The following is a 23,053-nucleotide window of genomic DNA, read 5'->3' as shown; positions in this document are numbered from 1 at the left end:
TAAACACACGCATGACTTGGATTTGCAGATGTCATGGATTGTCATTTTGGTTACTTTGAATGTGATGCTTTACTTTTTTCAAGTTTCCATTAGAAAAATACAATGACATGATCTGAAGACAAACTTCTGGCTGTGTCCTGACTGGCAGCTATCTCCTTCCTTGACCTGAATGCAGTAGTTCTCTGCTGCAGCCTAAACCTGCCTTGTTTCTGTGGCCTCCATATTGCTGTTTTATCTCCTATTGATCTTGTAGTCAAATAAACCCCCATATGATATTTTTGCATACATTTTAATTAGAATATTGTACTTATATAACTGAGTTTTATACCCAAATGCACTCTTGGCAAACTGCATCTCAGTAGTAACCTTCCATTACTCTAATCTGTACAGATTTTTAAAAATTATTTAGCCATCTGTGTTAAACTGCTTAATCTCCCACCTAGCTGGGTGTAGTTGCATATGGACAGACACATTTCATAAAACATCAAGAGACAATTCCTCCTTTCTTATTCCTGTATTGTCTCTAGCTTTCTGGTCCAACAAATCTACTTATAAATATTGCATTACTTACTGATGCCATTCAAATCACAGCCATGGACATAATGAAAACTCTTAGCTCATTTCCCATGCATGGTTAGTTCACAGGCAATTATTTGCAGGTGCAATTCTGCATGTTGGCTTAATTGACACGTTCCCCTCTTTATCCAGGGTAATTTCCCTGGGAAATTAACAACGGTTTACACCTGCTGCTGCTCAGGCACGCAGCTAGCAATCCAACTATGACTTTATTACCCCATCCTTAGACTATCTAAGGGTTAAAAATCAGTATTACTTAAGGTCATGTGTTTGGGAATGTGGCACATCGGAAGGATTTCTCTTTCTCATCAAGGGAATCCAATGGAAGAATTAACACTGAAGAAAGAGAAAGGAACTCACCTGAGGCTGCACCTCATAGAATCCTGGGAGGTCATCTTGATTGGCAAGCTGGAGTGTTTTCTTGTATGGGTACTTCAGGAAGCAGTGCCCAAAGTCCACCTCTGTGTTGACCAGGTAGAGGGCAGGTACAACGCACCTGCTCGGAGGAGCCCATCACACAATTCAAAACAGAGAGCTTGTTTACGTACAGAGAACGCAGTGTCCCAAGTGAGATACATTTGTCAGTGTCACATAGTAGTTTTTCTCAAATAACCACATTAGTCACTTTCAAAGCTTCTCTCCTCCTGTCTTCCCTGTCTCTTGGCCCCCAGTCACCACTTTTTAATCAAAAAAGGACTAGAAGCAGAATTCCTTGAACAGCTGTCTGGTGGGTAATGACTCCTATTTCTATTGTTTTAGATATCTGGCCTTCCTTGGGCAAGGGGTCCACACGGTACAGGATCCTTAGGGTAGTGAATCTGTTTCCATGCTAAACAGGGCCAATGCCACCAGCATGGGGTCCTAACTAGCTGTGACACTTTGGACCAGTCAGAAAGGCCCCCAAGGACTAGGGACAGCTCACACCATCTAAATAATAGTAAAAAATGCCAATTCTTATGCAGAACAGCTGTCTTGGATACAGAGGCTCAGGTGGCTGCTCTGCCCAGAACTGGCACTGTGACTGTGACGGGGTTCTCAGTGTGCCGACATGGGGTGGGGGGGGTGAGGTGGAAGGAAAGGGAGGGAGGGCTGTATGGAGGAAAGAGAGGCGTTGAAGCCCTATGTTTGCTGTTGGTGTACTATTGGGTAACCTGGATTTTATTTGGTGTCTGTGAATCTCAAGGTCTAACTTGCCCTATGCCATTGTTTCAGTATAGTGCCATGGTGAAGAGTACTGGCTTTCAAATTTGCAGAGCCAGCTTTGCAGACTGACCTTACTAAGTACAACCTGTATGACCTTGGACAAGCTGCTTTCTGTCTCAGAGTCCCACTTCTCTCATAGGTCAAATGAGGATAGTTCTAGGGATTGATGTCGGTGTTATAAACTCTTCTTAGGGTGTTGGAAGGGCACAGCCCAGCACCAGGTAAGTGCTCAGTAAGAGGGAGTTAGCCTGTGGCAGAAGCGTGGCAGAAGCATGGCAGGACGTCACTGCCAGCTCTCTGGAGAGAGTTATTGAGGCTGCAGTTCTAAAAGCAATTCTTCTGTTAAGAGTCAGTGAGTAGTTCTCACAGATTATGCCAAAAATCAGAACATGAAAGAGCCTTTATTTTAATCCCAAAGTTTACACATGAGATGACTGTTCATTTTTAGCTAGAACGGAAGTTGTCTGTTGACCCAGTGACTTTCTTAAAGCTGATCCTTTACCGCCTGAAATACTGTGACTGAGAGGGCTTACACTACTTGACTTGGGTCACAGAATATAAGTAGAAAACTCATAGGCTCTTTAAGCCTTTTTATTGTTTTAAATTTAGAATTCCTATTGATAACAGTAGGGAAAGGGGCTGGAAAGTATCTGAATAAGGCTGCATAGGAAAGAAATGCAAGACTAGACTAAAAGGCAAACCTGGGCGCAGAGAGGACCACATTAGAGTTTTTACTGTTTGTAAACAAAGAAAAAATCAGGTCTTGCAAGAATACTAAGTGGGTCAAGGCAGCGCAGTGGGAACCCTCAGTTATTTCTGCACTGTTACTTGTCTTTACCCAAGCCCAAGACACGTGAAACGGTGTCAGTTTTCTCTCCACCAGGCAGCACATCTGCCCCTTCTTTAAGGGTATCTTCCTAAGATTCACAAGAGATCTGAATTCCAGAGATTGGCATATTAGCATGATTATCAGTTTTACTAAGTCACGGTCTCTATTTCCTATATATAGCATTTTCATACATACACTTTAAAGTTCCAGATCTGGACACTGTTTGCTTTGGGAAGAGTGTGGCCCCATGATTTTACTCAGGATCACATCATTATCAGTCGATGACACCACCACCCTCATCAGCACTATTGCAATGACTGTAGGTTGGTCGAAAAGACGCAGTCAACAAATGGCTGGGTCATGAGTTCAACCTGGCTGCCTCTCTAAGAAAAAGAGAGGATTTGGAGACGGTTCTGAGGCATGTACATTGTTAAAAATGAGTCTCATCTTGGGGGCCCACTCCTAGCCTGCAATTCAAGTTACAGCAACAGTGTCCTGGGGCAGGGACCTCTGGGCTCTACGGACCTTCCACTACAGGACTGACAGCAGCGTCTTCCTGCTGCCTAACTCCGGAGCACTACATTCAAAGACGAAAATCAAAACCAGCAGCTCTTCAGCACTTCCTGCTAAAATCTTTCTGGTTGCATACTTTGAAAGTCAGACTCATTAGAGAGGGTCTGACCCGTTTCTTCACTATTCTTACGATTCTTTGCCTAAACTCTACAAAACACACACACCTCTTCTTATCTCTACCAAAGGTGCTTTACAAACATTTGCTGCTTTGTCATTTGAATATCAGATTCAACTTCCCTTCCCAGGAAGGCAGGATAAAACCAGTATGCTTGGGTTGGCAGGCGAAGCTGCCTTCTGGGAGGCAGCCCGTTACTGGAGGCTCGGGGGAGACTCTGGATAACAGAAAGCTGGGGAGAGATACCTTGCTGTAATTAAGAGTGCCAGCACCTCTTCTCCAATGCCCTCCACGTCCACCACCAGTGCCAGCTCATATTTCTGCACAGTGTTGGAGCATAAGGTCACCTGGAAAGAAAAAGTTGACAAGTTGCTTTTCTAAAAAGCAGATTCTCTCTCTACACAGGGGAGAGGGAGCCCCGGGAGGACTACTGATCAGTGTGGTTTCTAAGTGCTTTACGGATATATGGCGTTTCACATTGTTAGTTGAACAAGTTACACTGTAGGGTCAGGGCATGCTGGGTGTTTTCAAAGGCCAGGGTAGAAACCAAATGGCTTTTAGTATAATGGCTTTGCTCATTTCTGAGGAGGTTTTGTCAAAGAAGCCACATACCTGCATAAAGGGAAAAATGAGCATGAACGATGAGCAATATTAAACCAACTTTAATTGCTGCAATTTAAATTGTTCCCTGCCACTGGGCTATATGAATTATGAAAATGTAACACACTAATGAAACACTATAGCACAAGTTCTCTTATAGTAAAATAAGTGGAAATAACCATGTCAGTTCCAAAAAATGACATAAGAAATCAGTTAGTCTGCTTTACCAAAACCGTGCCCCCACCACCCCACAGTCTTTATTAGAGCAGAAAATAGAAAGTGCCAAAGAAAGGTCTATTTGAGGACAATAGAACGTGGTCAGAATATAAACAGATTTCAGAACTCATTGCTACTTAGGTTCAATTCTAGCAAGTTGGAATTAAGTAGTAATGAATGGCACGGACAATTCATTCAAGAAGTTTAGCAGTTGCTAGGGAAGATTGAGGGTCAAGGGAGGCTGTTGAGGGGGTGCTTAGAACATTTTACCCTGTGTTTTTATTTGCTGTGAAGCTGTACAGTTAGACTTTCAAAAGCCTTGTTGCAATTTTTAATTGCTTCAAAATTATTGGTGCTGGAAGAGATACTTGCAAATCTAGAACACGGCTTCTGGCATGGGTGAAGGCTTTTCTATCTATAAATTATGTATCTGGTACTAATTAACATGTTTTCTGTTGCAGAGGGAATCACTGGATGCAATTCGAGTCCACACAGACCTGGTGAGGTACAGATCAGGAGGAAAAACTATAGCTTGGAGAAACCTTTTCCAAATATAAAGGAAAAATAAAGTGAAGATGAAGTCATTGATTTGGAAAGAAACAGAATCCTAGTGTGACTATAGCCCCCTGTTTATGTATCTGGGCTGTGGCTAGAAGGAAGTACAAGTGGTTCTGGCAGAAGGCTGCTAGTGAGACACCATATCTTTTAAAATCTTCCTGAGATATCTGGGAAGCAACAACAACAGAAGAGATAAGTAACACATACTCTGAGTATTACGAAGTGAGAAGGAAAGAACTCTAGCGCAGCAGCGCTTCTCACTCGGAAAGCCAGTTAGCAATCCTGAGACGTTACCATCTATGTCATCGAGCCTCACTGGGTCCATGGAGGAGCCAAAAACTCCTAGAAAAGCTTTAGGATGAGTGGATTCAAGCTGAGGTATCGTGAGGCATTTACAACAAATTTTGGGGATAAAATGATAGCCGGTTTAAATATTCAGTGCTGATGACCAAAGAGAAAACTACTAGCTTTAGCTACGAAGTCTCATCTTTTTTTAATTTCCCAGAAAGTAAAAAAACAAACAAAAAAAAACCATGTCAATTTAGTAGCCTTCAATATTGCTAGACCGAACTGTCTGGAGGAGCAAAAATGAAGGAAGACAGCTAAGAGGGAAGACGGTGGAGAGTGAAATAACTCCACTGGTGGCACTGTGAGGCCATAACCAAGGCACTGAAGTGTCCTAATTGCAAGACGAAACGTGGAAGAATGGGGAAGTGGACTTCTCATGGCTTTTCCAGCAGAACTCAAGATAAGGAACTGTTAGTGCTATCACACCACCATGAAGCCCAGATTCAGATTACAAAGCTGAATAAACTGGATATCATCTTTGGTGTAGGTGTGGCTATTTATTGGTATCTAAAGGATCTGAGTCTGAAGGAAAGATAAACCTAAGTATCAATAAGTTCTGAAATCTGTTTCTATTAGTACCGATGTTTCTATTAGTACTGTCTGGATATCAGTGGTTTCATTAGAAATACCAAGAACTCACTCTTCTGGTAAAGGCAATGCATCTAGATGAAGGTAAAGCTACTGGAGCAGTGCCCATTTCTTTGCCCAGTGTATTGGTGTTTGATTTATTTCCTTATAGGCCCACTTTTTCCTGTAAGTTGACAGCCACCCCGTCCTGCTGGCACTGGACATACTAGAGCAAATCTTAGATGAGGGACCAGTGGCTGTTTTGAAGGTTCAGCTGCTTGGCTGTGTGTGCAGGAAGGCCAGGCACTGTACCCTGATAGCAGCAAATCCCTGGGGGCGAATAGTGCCACAGTCGGGCGTGATGGTGAATTCTTTTGGTTTCATTGAGGATGTTTCTTCCTTGGTCCAAGATGGTCTTTTGTAGTCTGCATGCTGCTCACAACATGAAATGCTTTTACGGCCAAGGCCATCCCCAGGGACACGCAGTTTGAAAGTCATGGGGACCAAAGAAGTGTTATTGAGGGAACATATCAAGGTATGAGGAAACCCTGGAAAACAAAATACGAGGTGAGAAATAAAAGCCCCCTATACCTTCCTTGACCCTCAATCTCCCCTAGCAACTGCTAAGCTTCTTAAATGAACTGTTTGTGCCGTTCATTACTACTTAACTCCGACTTGCCCTAAGTACTGTTTTCAGTGTTTCACTCCATCAATACATTTTCCTTCATTAGTGTATTTATCCATTCATTTATGCATTCACTTAATGAATATTTATCATGCATTTACTATGTGGGAGGTTAAACAGCATATATAAAACAAACCCCTTGATTGCCATGCAGGCCCTTCCAGAGAGGCAGCCTCTGTTAGGAGTTTGCTGAGTAATCTTGCAGAAGTATATTTTGCATTTATTTCTTGCACAAATATATATATTTTTTACATGGAATCATGCTTGCTTTTTATTTTCCCGTGTGTGAAAGAAAGAGCCTACATGGTTTTGCCCACTGGGTGACCCAGAGCTTGCCAAGACATGGTAGAGTGTGTCTTGGACCTGCCTGGGGATCATGCTTTTAGGGGTGATGATACAGTGTCAAAAAATAGCCTCTCCTAAGAGAGACTTTACAAACTGCTTTAGAGCCAGCCAGAGACTAACACCTGACTTTTACCTCACTGAGACAAAGTTGCTTTGTCATCATATCCAGCTTTGTTCCGTGAAACTCCTCCCTTAAGAGATGTGGATCTTCTTTGCTTGGCAAGCAATACACTAAGCTCTGATTTTCTTTCTTTTTCTTTTTTTTTGAGACAGAGTCTTGCTCTGTTGTCCACGCCGGAAGTGTAGTGGCACAATCTGAGCTCACTGTAACCTCCACCTCCCAGGTTCAAGCGATTCTCCTGCCTCAGCCCCCTGAGTAGCTGGGATTACAGGTGTTCGCCACCACGCATCACCATGCCCAACTAATTTTTGTATTTTTAGTAGAGACGGGGTTTCACCATGTTGGCCAGGCTGGTCCTGAACTCTGAACCTCAGGTGATCCACCAGCCTCAGCCTCCCAAAATGCTGGGATTATAGGTGTGTGCCACAGTGCCCAGCCACTAAGCTCTGATTTTCGATTTTCTAGGTGGCTACTGTATCTGATACCACTTTCAGAACAAGAATAATAATCTATAGACACAGGAGAACAAATATGCATATTTTTACTGGATGGAAATGCTAGTCTTCTAACTTGAACCCTGCCGTAATAAAATGCACTTGGTCTCTTGGAGTAATGACTGTTACTGTCGGGGGTACTTTGAGTTGATCTACTTCTGCCCATGTCTCAGCTTTTGTCTACACATTAGACCACTGGAGGAAACACATTCATGTACCTTTGTGATTATGCACCTGCCAACCTACCTGGAAGATATCTTTCATGGAAAAAGAACTGTGAGACTGAGTGCACTTGAAAGGTTATTCTTGGAAATTCCAGAGGAACTGCTAGAAAGTCAGTTTCACAATCATGCTACATGTGACTTTCCTGAACTTTACCAAATAATGACTCTTGAAACTATAGAAGGCTTACCCTTATTTGATCGGACCACTTGTGAGTTAGAGGTTCTGTGAATGTGGAGTGTATTACGGAAAGTGGGTTCTATAAAGATTCAGGTGGGTCTTCCACGCCATTGCCCAGACTACTTCCTTAAAGCCAGAAGTTTTTCACAGAATAAAGCCAATTATGACCTCCTAGTTACAGTAATTCCTTGTACCAGTACCTGTAATATCCCATATTGCTTGTCATGAAGCCTAAAGGAAGGGGAAGCTGATTTGTTAAAGACTGAAGGTCATGAATAAGAAAGTTATTCCTAGGTTTCTAGTTGCAACCAATCCTAATACTGTTCTATCTGCAGTTCCACCTGAATGCAAGTGCTTTACAGCTGTAGACCTCCATGCTCCCTTCCTTCAGTGCCTGGTAGACAAAAAAATCAATATTTATTTGCCTTCTCTTCAAATAATTAACAACATAATTGCATGGAATGTCTCAAGGATTCACAGAGGCACCTGATATTTCTTCCAATACTAGTAAATGATTTAAAATAGAACATTCTCAAAAGGTTCAATTCTCCTCCAAGATGCTTATTTTCACCTGACCTAAAAAGCCCCTAAGAAGACTAGCAGAAACTAGCAGCTGAAGATCACAAGTCTGCAAAGGAAAAATTACAATTCTTTAAAAATATAGTACATTATTTGGAACATGACCACTCTACTAAAGAATGGACCCTATCTAATGAGAATCTTAAATTGATTCAGCAACATGCAAGACAAAACACTAAATTATAATTGAGAGACTTTGGAGATTCGTGGAATATTTTAGACAATGGATTTTTTATTTTTCTAATAAAGTACAAATCTCCACAAAGCAAAGGGAACTGTGTTGGCAGATCATTATGCAAATCAGGTGGCATTTTTGTCATTGTCCATAGAAATAATTCAGAATATGGGAAATCAATAAGCACATACACCCAATTCAGTTCGGAAATATAAACTTTAGCTTCGGATTTAGAAAACAAATGTTGACTAAAATTGGGAAGCTCTGTTTATTCCAATGGTCTCTGGAATACCAAATATGCCCCTGAATCTAAGATGGTCTTTGACAAAAATGTTTTACCATTAGGCAAAACATCACCATCATAGAAGGGAGGAAATAATCTCTGAGTAAGAATCGATGGGAAAATGTCTCTGTAGCTGGTGATGTGGCTGGCTCCTGCCTCACATCCTGCTACCATATCCAGAAACATTGGACAAGTGGGATGTCAGTCTCTGGAATATACGTGGACTGGGCCCAAATCACAAAGTTCAGAATATGTGCTTGTAATTGTACATTCTTTGGATGGGTTTGAGCCTTTCCGTACAGAAAGATCACTGCTATGACTGTGTCTAAGGAATTGTAGACTATAATTTTCCCAACTGGGGAATGTCACCTTACACTATGAGAGTTAAAAAGAATTACATAGTATGTTAGCCCTTTGATAAAAAATTTCACAATCCATAATTTTGGGAAATGTAGAGCATAAAAAGAATATTATTGATCTTAAGTTGGCCCAGTTCTCGGAGGTTCTCAGAGTTTCCTGATGAAGAGTTTTACCTTTAGCTCTGATGGTCATCAGATCTGGTTACCTCCTTCAGTAACTCATAGACTATTCACTTTATGAAATAATAACTAGAAGATTCATGTGATCACAAGTATTTCATCAATCTGAGTCAACCTCGCTTCATGCAGACATAAAAAAAAAATATTGTAAGAACCAGCTCATCTGTAAGTTCAAGAAGACTTTCCTAAAATCCCACCCTTGGAAGCCCTCCCCTCTTTCTACCTGAAGAATGAGTACACTGAAAAATACACCAGTGAAGTTCTTTTTCAGAGCCTTCTAACAACTGACCTTGCAGTTAAATTGTGAGGTGGACCTCTGAGGAAAAAGATGCCCATAGAAGCTAAATTACTGGCTGAAGACGTGTTGAAAAATACTCTCACTGGAGATCTTAAATAGAGGTTTTCTAAAAAACAAAAAACCTTCAGAAGCAGGTGACCTTCAGAAATAGATTGCTGTTTCAAGTCCCTCAGAACAAGCAGACGTTACCCTCAGTAGATGGCTTCTGCTCAAGACTGACGGGACGAGATTTTGTCAGATGCCTGACGTTACTGCTTCTCACACTCTCCCTTGTGTGCTTTTGTTCTTTATCATTTCACCATATTACTCCTTGTTTCCTATCTTAAGGTTATACAATTTTGATACACTCTGTGATGTCTCTTTCACTTTCTAAGATAATTCTATAATCATTAAATCTGGTTTTGCCCCTGACTCCCTACTTTACAACCTCCTAAGGTCAATTTAGATATTTTCCCTTGAGCTACATACCACCGGTTCATATCAGTGCCATGGAAGAGACACCAGTAATGAGTCCCTCAATGCTTATGTTTATCTGAACAACTCTGTCCCCAAATCCCAGAAAGGTTATCATATTTTATAATAATTTCTCTGTCCAAATTATCCAATGGCCGAGTTCAATAAATGCTCGGAGGTTTTCAAACTCCTTATTCTCATTCAACACATCCTTGTACCTCCTGAAAAATAGTGGGTTTGCAGATATTTAACTGACCCTTTACTGTATCAGCTAGCATGCCAGTTGTTACTTGGCCCATTTATTCTTTGACCAATCCAAGGATTCATCTGTGCCTCAGTGTTCCTTCAAGTACAATCACCACCCAATTCTATTATCTGACTCTCTCAGGCTACTGCAGCTGTACTCAACAGAACTAATTATTGGGTATGTGATCCAACATCCAATCCTACCATCAAACATTTTTATAACCATGGAAATTTTAGAAACCAACATATAGTACTATTACCCACCACCCGCTATCCCAACATCATCAGTCCCAACAGACCCTGGGGCAAAATCTGTATCTTCACCGCCAAGCAAATAAATGCCACGTCTCCAACACTCATCTACAACAGACTCCTCTTTAGGATGGAATTTAGTGCCAATACAAGGATAATACTGTCAACTTCAGTTAGCTTAATGTATTCCCCAGCACTGTATTAGCCTCTGCAAACCTTTTTCCAACCCTACACAATATGTCTGCCATTCTGAAATAACCAAAATAGTCTTCCAATTCTTGGCTTACTCCTGGAACAATCAGTCACACTTTTGCATCAGGACCTATATGCATCCCTATTAGTCTTTTATTCCTGAGCAAGCTTATGCTCTTCTGTTTCATTAATGCCTTACTACTTGCACATGTGGGGTAATAATTAGGAAGTTTCAAATGCCTCTCTATATCCTCCAGTGCTACCATACTTCTTTGTAAAGAGTCCGATGAGAAGCCAATCCACCTGGGGAAATAATGGTACTTTGTTGGAGTCATGAGGCTTCAACTGTGGGGTTGTATAATTAGAAATTATCACAAAATCATCCGTCACTTTGGCTGATGCAGTGCAGACTCCAAAAGCAAAGCAGAGTAGCCTACATCCACTGACCCATGTGGTTTTGGAAACAGATTGCCTTAGATTTCCTGTTGGCAGGCCCAAAAGTTATGTTATTGCTGACACTTCCTGTCACAATACAGAGAAGATTAAAGAATTTGTAGCTAAACTAAAAGAAAAGATAACTTAGGTTTTGAAGGTGGATTAAGTTGGTTTTTGAGATGTTTTCATGTCTCAGGTTTGGGAAATCTTGGGGGTCACGGTTCTGCAGTGTTTTCTGGTCTCTTGCATAGCTGCTATATCATCAAATGGTTCAATAAGATACCAAAAAATAAAAGTAAATTGTTGTTAATTACCAAAACTTTTAGCCAAATCAGCTATAAGGAACAGCTGTTGATTTTTATTTCTATAGCTCAAGGAAACTATGGATAAATTACCCAATGATAACCCTTCCTGGAGGAAAGATAACCTAATAAAGGAGGTTCAATTGGAAGACAGTTAAGGGAAAAACCTATCCAACCTTGGAGCATGCATACCTGGTTTTGTGTGACCTAGAGTGTGACTCAGAGCTCCCCAACATCAAAAACCCCACTCTATATCTGATGGAGAATAATGTTATCAGTGTCATTGTTTTGAAAATGAATAAGAGCCTTTAAATGGACACATGGGTTATTCTCTTATTTGGCATAAGCATATAGGAAAAGGAGGCGATGATAGGAGAGTTCTGGCAAACAGGAAGAGGAAGTGGAAAGGCCACTTCTTCTGTCTCAGTGGAGTGTGGGAAGGAGAAGAATAACTGAGTGGCCAGATGTGTACATCATGGCATCTCCCTTACATGCCAGAATCTCAGGGACAGGGTGGCTAAAGAGGTTGAGAGGATGCTGGAAGCAGAGGGACTTCTGCCTGGCTGTCTTGTTGGGAATCTCAGAGCAGACCACTTCATAGAACGTCCTCATACCTGCTTGGGGCAGCTAACTATGGATAAAAATGGTATGGTTAGGCAGAAAGTACTGGAATATCTCTCAGTTTCAATGTGACTAGAGAAGGACCCAGGCATTACACATGGATACACAGCACCCTCTTCCTCCCACTCACGGTTCTGGAAGGTAGCTGGGTTGAGAACAGTGAACTTGCCATGGGTCTGAAACAGGGCTGCCATCGCAAGAGGCCAGACAACCATACCTCAATAGCTATGAAGGGAGAGGAGAGTTTGGCTCAACACTGTTCAATGGAAATACGATGCAAAACACAAAGAGGTGACATTAATTTTAACAACATGGTGTATTTAACCGAATATGTCAGAAATATCATTTCAACATGTAATCAATAGTATTTCACACTTACAGCACATTTCAATGTGCTCAGTAGCCTCCTGGGAGAAGCACAGGCCTAGCTCTGGGGAGGATGGAGTCAATGGAAGCCAAGTCAGTGTCGGCTCTGATGGAGCCGAAAGGACAAGCCATCAGTGTTCCAGCAATACCTCAGTAGAAATGGGCACCATGTGTAAGTGGTTAGCTTCACGAGGCACCCACAGACCAGTGTCTCAGTGCTCCCCAACTCCTGCCACGCTTGCTTGATAGGGTGGGAAAACATGAAAAACACTAGATGGATTATAAAAAATACTTACATTTTCTTTGCAAAAAAACATCTAATATGATTGAGATTAAGCATCTTTTAATATGTCTTTCATAGACCTTCTATTCTGTTTATACACTTACCAATTCATAAATGTCTATTCATCTATTTTGCCAATTTTTCTATTGGATAATTTAACTTTTCCTCATGGATTGGCAGGAGTTAAGTTTCATGTATTCCGAAGCTTCATGTATTTTGATTTTAATGCTTTGCCTATTATTTATGTTGCAAGCATTGTGTTTTTACCGTGTTCACGAAATCTTTTTGTTTGGAAATTTTCTTAATGCTAGGTAAAAGGTTAAAGAAACCAACCTTTTTCTTTACGGCTTTTACATTGGGCATCTTGTTTAAGACTTTCATTCCTCTACTGATCTGAAATTTCATACCGAGCATGTGTAAATTCCCCTATAGTCATGGCTTTGTTTCTATTAGTCTATTTGCCTATGCTTTAAAGTACATTTTCATATTTGATAAAGTCCACAGTCACTGATCTTTGTTTCAAAAATTTGTTGGCTCTTCTGTGAATTTTTCCCCAGGGAATTAACCAATTATCCTCTTCTTGTAGTGTTTGCACATTTATTGTTAGGTTATTATATAGTTTTATATTCTTAAATGATATTTTTCTATTATATTTTCCAGTTAACCATTGGTGATATGTTAAAGATATACTTTTTAATAATATTTTGTTTGAATATATTGCTAAACTCTTGTAAGTTTGAATGCTCTGTTAGTTAATTACCACAGTTTTTCTAGGTAGAGAATAACACATTCTATAAACCATGATAGTTTTGGCTTTTTTCTTTTCAACTACATATATTTTATTTCCTTGTATTTCCTTAACACATTGGCTAGGACCTCCAGGACAATGGTGTATGATACCTTGACAATAGGTTTTCGTTTTTTTGCCTCTGAAAATGAGTAAGAATGCTTTCAACATTTAATTGCAATATCCCAGTCCCCAGAATAATATCTAGAACACAGCTAAATGATTATTACTAAATGAAGGTTACTAAATGAATAAATAAAGGTCCCTATTAAATACGTTTTCCCACTATAGGTTTTTTTTCTATTTTTCATTCATCATACAAAGGAATTTCCCTCCTACTCCTAGTGTTCTAAGAATTTTTTTTTTATAATTATGAATGAGTGTTGGATTCTGTGGAATATCATCTCAACATGATGATATAAATTGTGGTAAATTACATGATTGGATTTCCTGTTATTAAACCATTTTTGCATTTCTGGGATAAATCCTACTTAGTCATGATGCAATTTTAAAAATACATCTCTATGCATGTGATTTGCTAATGCTTTATAATCAATGTTCATAAGTGAGATTTGTCTATATTTTTCTTTTCTTGTGTTGTTTTACTGTGAATACATTTGTCTCCTAAAATAAGTTAATAGCTTTCTACATATTTCTGTGATGTGAGATACATCCATTTCTTCACCATTTAGTAGAACTCACTTGTAAAACTGTTTGACCTAGTGCCTTTTGTTCAGGGGTAGATACTTGACTTCTTTTCCAGTTTATTCTGTGATTACTTTTCTATTGAGGTTTTCTACTTCTTGTGGCAATTTTAATAACATATTTTTCCCCAACTCATCCATTTCTCCTATTGTTTTATGGAGTTGGATATAGCATTCTCTTATCTGTTTTTATTGCCTTAAATATCTACAATTTAACTTCTTTCCTGGTTCCTAATGAGAGTTATGAGGGTTTGTTGTTGCTGTTGTTGTTGTTTTTTAGAGACAGGGTCTTGCTCTTTTGCCTAGGCTGGAGTGCAATGGTGCAATCACAGCTCCCTGCAGCCTCCATCTCCTGGGCTCAAGCAATCCTCTTGCTTCAGCCTTTTAAGTAGCTGGGGCTACAGGTATGTACCACTACACCCAGCTGATTGTTTTAGTTTTTGTAGAGATGGGGTCTTGCTATGTTGCCTGGGCTGGTCTCGAACTCCTGGGCTAAAGTTGTCCTCCCGCCTTGGCCTCCCAAAGTGCCGAGATTATAGATGTGAGCTACTATGCCTGGCTGTTTCTTAATTGATGTTGCCCAGATTTGCTAAGTTACCACAAAATTGCTGGTTTTCTCCCACTATCCTTTACTTTCTTCAGGAAGTAACAAAATTCCTAAATTTTGGTTGTGAATGTGGCCACCCAGAATGAGGCTGTATTTCCTAGCCTTAGGTGCAGCTTGGTTGTGGCCACACAACTAAGTACTCACCAATGGGATATAACCATATGTGGTGTGTGCAACTTCTAGGAAGTGTCCTTAAAGGGAAGGGGTGTACCCTTTTCCTGTCTATTCCTCCTTTCTGCTGGCTGGAATTGAGTATGATGGCTAAGGTTAGGGCAGATATCTTGACCAATACATGGAAGTTACATGCTACCTATGATGGAACCACAGAATTGAAGGAGCATCCAGCTGCACACTATAAGGACAAATGTTTTTCTTTAGTTTAAAAATTCTCAGCCACCATTTCTTCAAATATTGCTCTTTGGCCATTTTCATTCTTTCTCCATCTAGAATTTCTATTAGATACATGTTAGAACTTTTAAATCTAATCTATATTCCATGTCCCTTTATTTCCCTTTCATATAGTCTAACTCTTTGGCTTTCAGTGCTACATTCTGGATGAATTTCTCAACATTAGTTAATTCTCAATATGTAAGTTTTATGCCTGTCAGTGTTTGGGGAGCTCAAGTGGAGGAGACAGATAAGGCATGGAGGAGTCTCACAATTTGTGATGCTGACTTGTACTTAAGTCCTTGATATCAATACAATACTCCTCCTCTCAGCCACACCTGGGGTCCAGCAATCAATCCATAAATCCTTCGGCTCATCCACTTCCTGTATAAATCTCTAGTCTTATGCCAGTGTAGGAGAGGCACAGTTGCCAAGCTGTGTAGAATGAGGGTAGGTAATGGATGGGGACAGAACAGCCACATCTAGGATCTACAACTCGTGCTCCATCTAAGGATCATGCAAAAGGAGCATACCAAACGTTCAAAATAAATGTATTTATTTTTAAATTACAGAGCTACCATAAAAACTCTTTAGCCAGTGATGATAATTTCTTATAAACAAAATCTGTCTGATAGGTATAGTTAAGAGAGTGACTACACTCTGCCAAATATATATTACTTTGAGTATCTTTACAATTTTTTTTAATCTTACCACAATCTGGCTTCTGCTGCCACCACTGTTAAAACTGTAACTAGAAATCACTAGTGATATCTACTACTCAACTTGGAGCACACTAAATGAAGTTATTCATGTTAGAAGTAGCCCCTTTATAAAAATCAATACCGCACTTTAAAACCCCTGTGTTTCTGATGTATTTATGGTCATTGATATTCGCTGGAAACTGTAGATACTTCAAAGCAAAATAGCATTTTGAGGAAATCAGTGGCATCTTGGCATTTTCGCCTTTGGCATATTTTATTGAACTGTACTATATTAGGGGCCTTGATGTTTTTTAAGGGTCTGACTTCTTGATAAAAGAGTTTCAGATATTCGTGGAGCTCAAAAATGGGCTTACCACTGGTATATAGCATTTACATTAACATTTCAGAACTGAATAATAGAGTAGAATCCAAACAATGAATCGGTATGAGATTTCTTGGGGTAACTCACTTGGGACAGTTATGTGAACTGTTTCTCATGCAGGGCAATGAGATATAGGGCACACGTTCTGAATGTCCTTGTTCTGGGCTTTGTATTCCAGTGCTGTGGAAGGGGGGTTCTTTGTAAACCTTCCTCCTCCCATGTGGAGAAAAGGAATCCTATTCAATTTCTAATTTAAAATGGAAAATTACTCACCAAAGGAAACATCACCAAAGTGCAGAGCCGGAACATTAAAATGGAAGGTTGGTCCAATGACACAGCCTCTGGAAGTAAGAAAACAAGGTGGAGAAGAGGGAGAGAATCCAGTGAATCACTCACAATCAGGAAGTGGGGCAAGACTAAGTACAAAAACCATAACTTGCCATTAAATCAATTACAGTATCTAGGATTTAAAAAAAGGATGACATGGTGGTCTATCACAGTGGTTCTTAAAATTCTTTTTTATGATTGAAACCTTGGTTTTGGCAAACAATCCTGTGGTTAACTTATCTTATTTCTACCAATGAATGGGTGAGAGCCAGAGCAAGTGGATCACCAAACAATGGCACAATATGTTGTTATTTTGAATGAGACACGTCATGTAAAGTTATTAACGTGTTAAGAAATAAAAATTAAAGGTCTAATCATGTAACACACACGAAAGACTATCCTTGATACTAGTAATCCCTGTTCATGCTTTCATATAAACTGTTCTAATTCCATTCTTACCACTGTGACATTCACTCACTGTGATGTTGGCCAGCTACTTAATCAGCTTCCGTTTCTCTTCCTCATGTATAAAAGAGAAGACTGGACTAGGTGACATTGAACGACCCTTTACTCTAAATGTTGATTCTATTTCTCTCTCAGTGCAAGGCTTCATGATCTTGGAGAGATACTGTAGCTTAAAATAAATAATAGAGAGATTCTATAACTTCTAGCTTAGAAGGTATGATAGGTAGAATAATGGCTCCCAGAGATATCTATGTCCTAATTCCCAGAATCTATGAATACATTAGGTTACATGGCAAAGAGGAATTAAGGTAGCAGATGGAATTAGAGTTGCTAATTAACTGAATTTAAGATAGGGAGGTTATTCTGTCTTATCCTGGTAGACCCATTGTAACCACAGCGGTGATTTTTAAAAATAGAGGAGAGAAGCCAAAATAGACAAATGGGATCTAATTAAACTCCAGAGCTGCTGCACAGCAAAAGAAACAATCATTAGAGTGAACCAGCAACCAACAGAATGGGAAAAAATTTTTGCAAGCTACCCATCTGACAGAGGGCTAATATCTAGAATCTACAAAGAACTAAAACAAATATACAAGAAAAAAACAACCCCATCAAAGAGTGGGCAAAGGATATGAACAGACACTTTTCAAAAGAAGACATTTATGTGGCCCACAAACATAAGAAAAAATGCTCATCATCACTGGTCATTAGAGAAATGCAAATCAAAACCACATTGAGATACCATCTCATGCCAGTTAGAATGGCGATCATTAAAAAATCTGGAGACAACTGATACTGGAGAGAATGTGGAGAAATAGGAACGCTTTTACACTCTTGGTGGGAGTGTAAATTAGTTCAATCATTGTGGAAGACAGTGTGGCAATTCCTCAAGGATCTAGAAATAGAAATACTATTTGACCCACAAATTCCATTACTGGGTATATACCCAAAGGATTATAAATTGATATATTATAAGGACAGAGGCACACGTATGTTCATTGTGGCACTGTTTACAATAGCAAAGACTTGGAACCAACCCAAATGCCCATCAAAGATAGACTGGATTTAAAAAAATGTGACACATATACACCATGGAATACTATGCAGCCATAAAAAAGGATGAGTTAATGTCCTTTGCAGGGACATGGATGAATCTGGAAACCATCATTCTCAGCAAACTGACACAAGAACAGAAAACCAAACACCGCATGTTCTCACTCATAAGTAGGTGCTGAACAGTGAGAATACATGGACACAGGGAGGGGAACATCACACACTGGGGTCTGTTGGGGGGTGGGGGCTAGGGGAGGGATAGCAGGGGGTGGGGAGGATTGGCGGGGGAGGGATAACATTAGGAGAAATACGTAATATAGGTGACGGGGTGATGGAGGCAGCAAACCACCATGGCATGTGTATACCTATGTAACAATCCTGCAAGATCTGCACATGTACCCCAGAACTTAAAGTAAAGTAAAAAAAAAAAAAAAGAGGAGAGAGCCAGGCACGGTGGCTCATGTCTGTAATCCCAGCACTTTGGGAGGCCGAGGCAGGGGGATCACAAGGTCAGGAGATTGAGACCATACTGGCCAATGTGGTGAAACCCTGTCTCTACTAAACATACAAAAAAATTAGCTGGGCATGGTGGCGCATGCCTGTAGTCCCAGCTACTTGGGAAGCTGAGGCAGGAGAATTACTTGAACCCAGGAGGTGGAGACTGCAGTGACCCAAGATTGTGCCACTGCACTACAGCCTGGGTAATAGTGCAAGACTCTGTCTCAAACAAAACAAAACAAAACAAAAAAACAAATAGAGGAGAGAGACAGAAGAGCAGGTCAGAGTGCTGCAATCTGAGAACTCAACCTGGCTTTGAACACAGAAGAAGGAAACCATGAACCAAGGAATGTGAGCAGCCTCAGGAACCCAAAAAAAGTTAGGAAATGGGTTCCCTCTAGAGCCTTGAGAAGGAAACACAGCCCTGCCAACGCTGATTTTAACCCAGTAAGACCTGTATTAAGTCTATAGAACTGTAAAATATTAAACGTGTTGTTTTAAGCTACTAAATATGTGAAAATTTGTTACAACAGCAAAAGAAAACTAATCTATTCAGGTATCTTGTTTACCTTCAGAGCAATAATTATTTTTCTCCATGGTCCATGTCTTTATCTGTAGGTCAAAGGTAAAAATGGAAAGTGTCCCATCTGTGTGGCAAAACTTAAATGTTATAGACACACAGATACCAGAAAACACACCAAGTAAGAACCTTCTAATTCACCAAGCTCCAGATGTTGGTGGTGTGTGTGTGTCATACCATGCAGAATATGTTGGTGCCTTAGTGTAATCACAGCAAAGCCTCAAGTCAAAAAGTTTTGAGTCTTACTTTCTCATGAGCATTTAGTGTATCTCATGCTAATGATCTGAAGTGGTTTTAAGGGGAGTGGTTGGGACTCAACCAGGAATTAAGATCCAGTTGAGAATGAAGTCAACAAACAGGCCTATAGGCTATATGCTTAACTTTTAAAAGAATCTTTTAGGGACCAAAGTAACAAACAGATCAAAAGTGTCTGACATGCACAAGATACCAAAGAAAGTAGGAAAGAAGTTAAAAAATTTTTTTTAACAAAGCAGACATTTAATCAGCGCAGAAGTTTAAACAGCCAGAGATACGTGACACTTGTTCAAAGGCACGTGTAACTGAGGGAACTGTGGCTGAACAATCCCATCTAGTTAATGCCAGAGGTTCTGGAATTTTCCTTCTTACTTTTTTATTGCCAGGTACTCACTTCTCAATACCACATAAGCTAGTATTTTAGCTAGTATGCCTTGAAAGATCAGAACAAATATTATATTTTTACTCTTTCGATTACTTGACACAATATTTTCAGTGGTTGGATAAACAACACTGTACAATGAATGTGATTTTTTAAATTACCTGTGAGCAGTTTTCTTCCCTCCTATTTTTCTTTTTTTTTTTTTATTTTTTTTTATTTTATTGCATTTTAGGTTTTGGGGTACATGTGAAAAACATGCAAGGTTGTTGCATAGGTGCATACGTGGCAGTGTGATTTGCTGCCTTCCTCCCCTTCACCCATATCTGGCATTTCTCCCCATGCTCTCCCTCCCCAATTCCCCACCCCTCCGCTGTCCCCCCCACTCCCCCACAACAGACCCCCATGTATAGTGCTCCCCTCCCTGTGTCCATATGTCCTCCTTGTTCAACACCCGCCTATGAGTGAGAACATGTGGTGTTTGATTTTGTGTTCTTGTGTCAGTTTGCTGAGAATGATGGTTTCCAGGTTCATCCATGTCCCTACAAAGGACGCGAACTCCTCGTTTTTAATGGCTGCATAATATTCCATGGTGTATATGTGCCACATTTTTCCTGTCCATTCTATCATCGATGGGCATTTGGGTTGGTTCCAGGTCTTTGCTATTGTAAACTGTGCTGCTATGAACATTCGTGTGCATGTGTCCTTATAGTAGAATGATTTATAATCCTTTGGATATATGCCCAGTAATGGGATTGCTGGGTCAAATGGAATTTCTATTTCTAGGTCCTTGAGGAATCGCCACACTGTTTTCCACAATGGTTGAACTAATTTACACTCCCACCAACAGTGTAAAAGTGTTCCTATTTCTCCACATCCTCTCCAGCATCTGTTGTCTCCAGATTTTTTAATGATTGCCATTCTAACTGGTGTGAGATGGTATCTCAATGTGGTTTTGATTTGCATTTCTCTAATGGCCAGTGATGATGAGCATTTTTTCATATGCTTGTTGGCCTCATGTATGTCTTCTTTTGTAAAGTATCTGTTCATATCCTTCGCCCACTTTTGAATGGGCTTGTTTGTTTTTTTCTTGTAAATCTTTTTTAGCTCGTTGTAAATTCTGGATATCAGCCCTTTGTCAGATGGGTAGGCTGCAAAAATTTTTTCCCATTCTGTTGGTTGCCGATTCACTCTATTGACTGTTTCTTTTGCTGTGCAGAAGCTGTGGAGTTTGATTAGGTCCCATTTGTCTATTTTGGCTTTTGTTGCCAATGCTTTTGGTGTTTTGGTCATGAAGTCCTTGCCTACGCCTATGTCCTGAATGGTTTTGCCTAGGTTTCCTTCTAGTGATTTTATGGTGTTAGGTCTTATGTTTAAGTCTTTAATCCATCTGGAGTCAATTTTAGTGTAAGGTGTCAGGAAGGGGTCCAGTTTCTGCTTTCTGCATATGGCTAGCCAGTTTTCCCAACACCACTTATTGAACAGGGAATCCTTTCCCCATTGCTTGTTTTTATCAGGTTTGTCAAAGATCGGGTGGTTGTAGATATGTTGTGTTGCCTCCGACGCCTCTGTTCTGTTCCATTGGTCTATATCTCTGTTTTGGTACCAGTACCATGCTGTTTTGATTACTGTAGCCTTGTAGTAGAGTTTGATGTCTGGTAGTGTGATGCCTCCTGCTTTGTTCTTTTTGCTTAGAATTGACTTGGCTATGCGGGCTTTCTTTTGGTTCCATATGAAGTTTAAGGTGGTTTTTTCCAGTTCTGTGAAGAAGGTCATTGGTAGCTTGATGGGGATAGCATTGAATCTGTATATTACTTTGGGCAGTATGGCCATTTTCACGATATTAATTCTTCCTAACCATGAACATGGAATGTTTCTCCATCTGTTTGTGTCCTCTCTTATTTCGTTGAGCAGTGATTTGTAGTTCTCCTTGAAGAGGTCCTTTACATTCCTTGTTAGTTGTATTCCTAGGTATTTTATTCTCTTTGTAGCAATTGTGAATGGCAGTTCGTTCTTGATTTGGCTCTCTTTAAGTCTGTTATTGGTGTATAGGAATGCTTGTGATTTTTGCACATTGATTTTGTATCCTGAGACTTTGCTGAAGTTGCTTATCAGTTTCAGGAGCTTTTGGGCTGAGATGAGGGGGTCTTCTAGATATACAATCATGTCGTCTGCAAATAGAGACAATTTGACTTCCTCCTTTCCTAATTGAATACCCTTTATTTCTTTTTCTTGCCTGATTGCTCTGGCTAGAACTTCCAGTACTATATTGAATAGGAGTGGTGAGAGAGGGCATCCTTGTCTAGTGCCAGATTTCAAAGGGAATGCTTCCAGTTTTTGCCCATTCAGTATGATATTGGCTGTTGGTTTGTCGTAAATAGCTTTTATTATTTTGAGATACGTTCCATCGATACCTAGTTTATTGAGGGTTTTTAGCATAAAGTGCTGTTGAATTTTGTCGAAGGCCTTCTCTGCATCGATTGAGATAATCATGTGGTTTTTGTCTTTGGTTCTGTTTATGTGGTGAATTACATTTATAGACTTGCGTATATTGAACCAGCCTTGCATCCCCGGGATGAATCCTACTTGATCATGGTGGATAAGCTTTTTGATGTGCTGTTGTAAGCGGCTTGCCAGTATTTTATTGAAGATTTTTGCATCTATGTTCATCATGGATATTGGCCTGTAGTTTTCTTTTCTTGTTGAGTCTCTGCCAGGTTTTGGTATTAGGATGATGTTGGTCTCATAAAATGATTTGGGAAGGATTCCCTCTTTTTGGATTATTTGGAATAGTTTCAGTATGAATGGTATCAGTTCCTCTTTGTATGTCTGGTAGAATTCGGCTGTGAACCCATCTGGACCTGGGCTTTTTTTGGGTGGTAGGCTCTTAATTGCTGCCTCGACTTCAGACCTTGTTATTGGTCTGTTCAGGGTTTCGGCTTCTTCCTGGTTTAGGCTTGGGAGGAGGCAGCTGTCCAGGAATTTATCCATTTCCTCCAGGTTTTCTAATTTATGTGCATAGAGTTGTTTGTAATAATCTCTGATGATGGTTTGAATTTCTGTGGCATCTGTGGTGATATCCCCTTTATCATTTTTTATTGCATCTATTTGGTTATTCTCTCTTTTCTTTTTTATTAGTCTGGCTAGTGGTCTGTCTATTTTGTTGATCTTTTCAAAAAACCAGCTCCTGGATTTATTGATTTTTTGAAGGGTTTTTCGTGTCTCTATCTCCTTCAATTCTGCTTTGATCTTAGTTATTTCTTGTCTTCTGC

General features: G+C 40.0%; 1 protein-coding gene across 1 annotated transcript in view; it reads right to left on the bottom strand.

Annotated features, from left to right (window-relative positions):
• HYDIN (HYDIN axonemal central pair apparatus protein) overlaps positions 1–23,053 on the bottom strand; it is a 490,708-nt gene that overhangs the window by 254,379 nt on the left and 213,276 nt on the right. The window contains exons 13-16 of the mRNA XM_064383265.1: positions 16,498–16,565; positions 5,898–6,133; positions 3,543–3,643; positions 937–1,072 (exon numbers count right to left, since the gene is read on the bottom strand). Of these exons, the coding sequence (XP_064239335.1) occupies positions 937–1,072; positions 3,543–3,643; positions 5,898–6,133; positions 16,498–16,565 (541 nt within the window). The remainder of the gene's footprint in view (positions 1–936; positions 1,073–3,542; positions 3,644–5,897; positions 6,134–16,497; positions 16,566–23,053) is intronic.

This window comes from Aotus nancymaae, unplaced genomic scaffold (genome assembly GCF_030222135.1).
Source record: "Aotus nancymaae isolate 86718 unplaced genomic scaffold, 86718_ANA_hifiasm-v0.15.2.pri h1tg000030l, whole genome shotgun sequence".
NCBI lineage: Eukaryota > Metazoa > Chordata > Mammalia > Primates > Aotidae > Aotus > Aotus nancymaae.
This window is presented reverse-complemented; position numbering and strand designations above follow the sequence as displayed.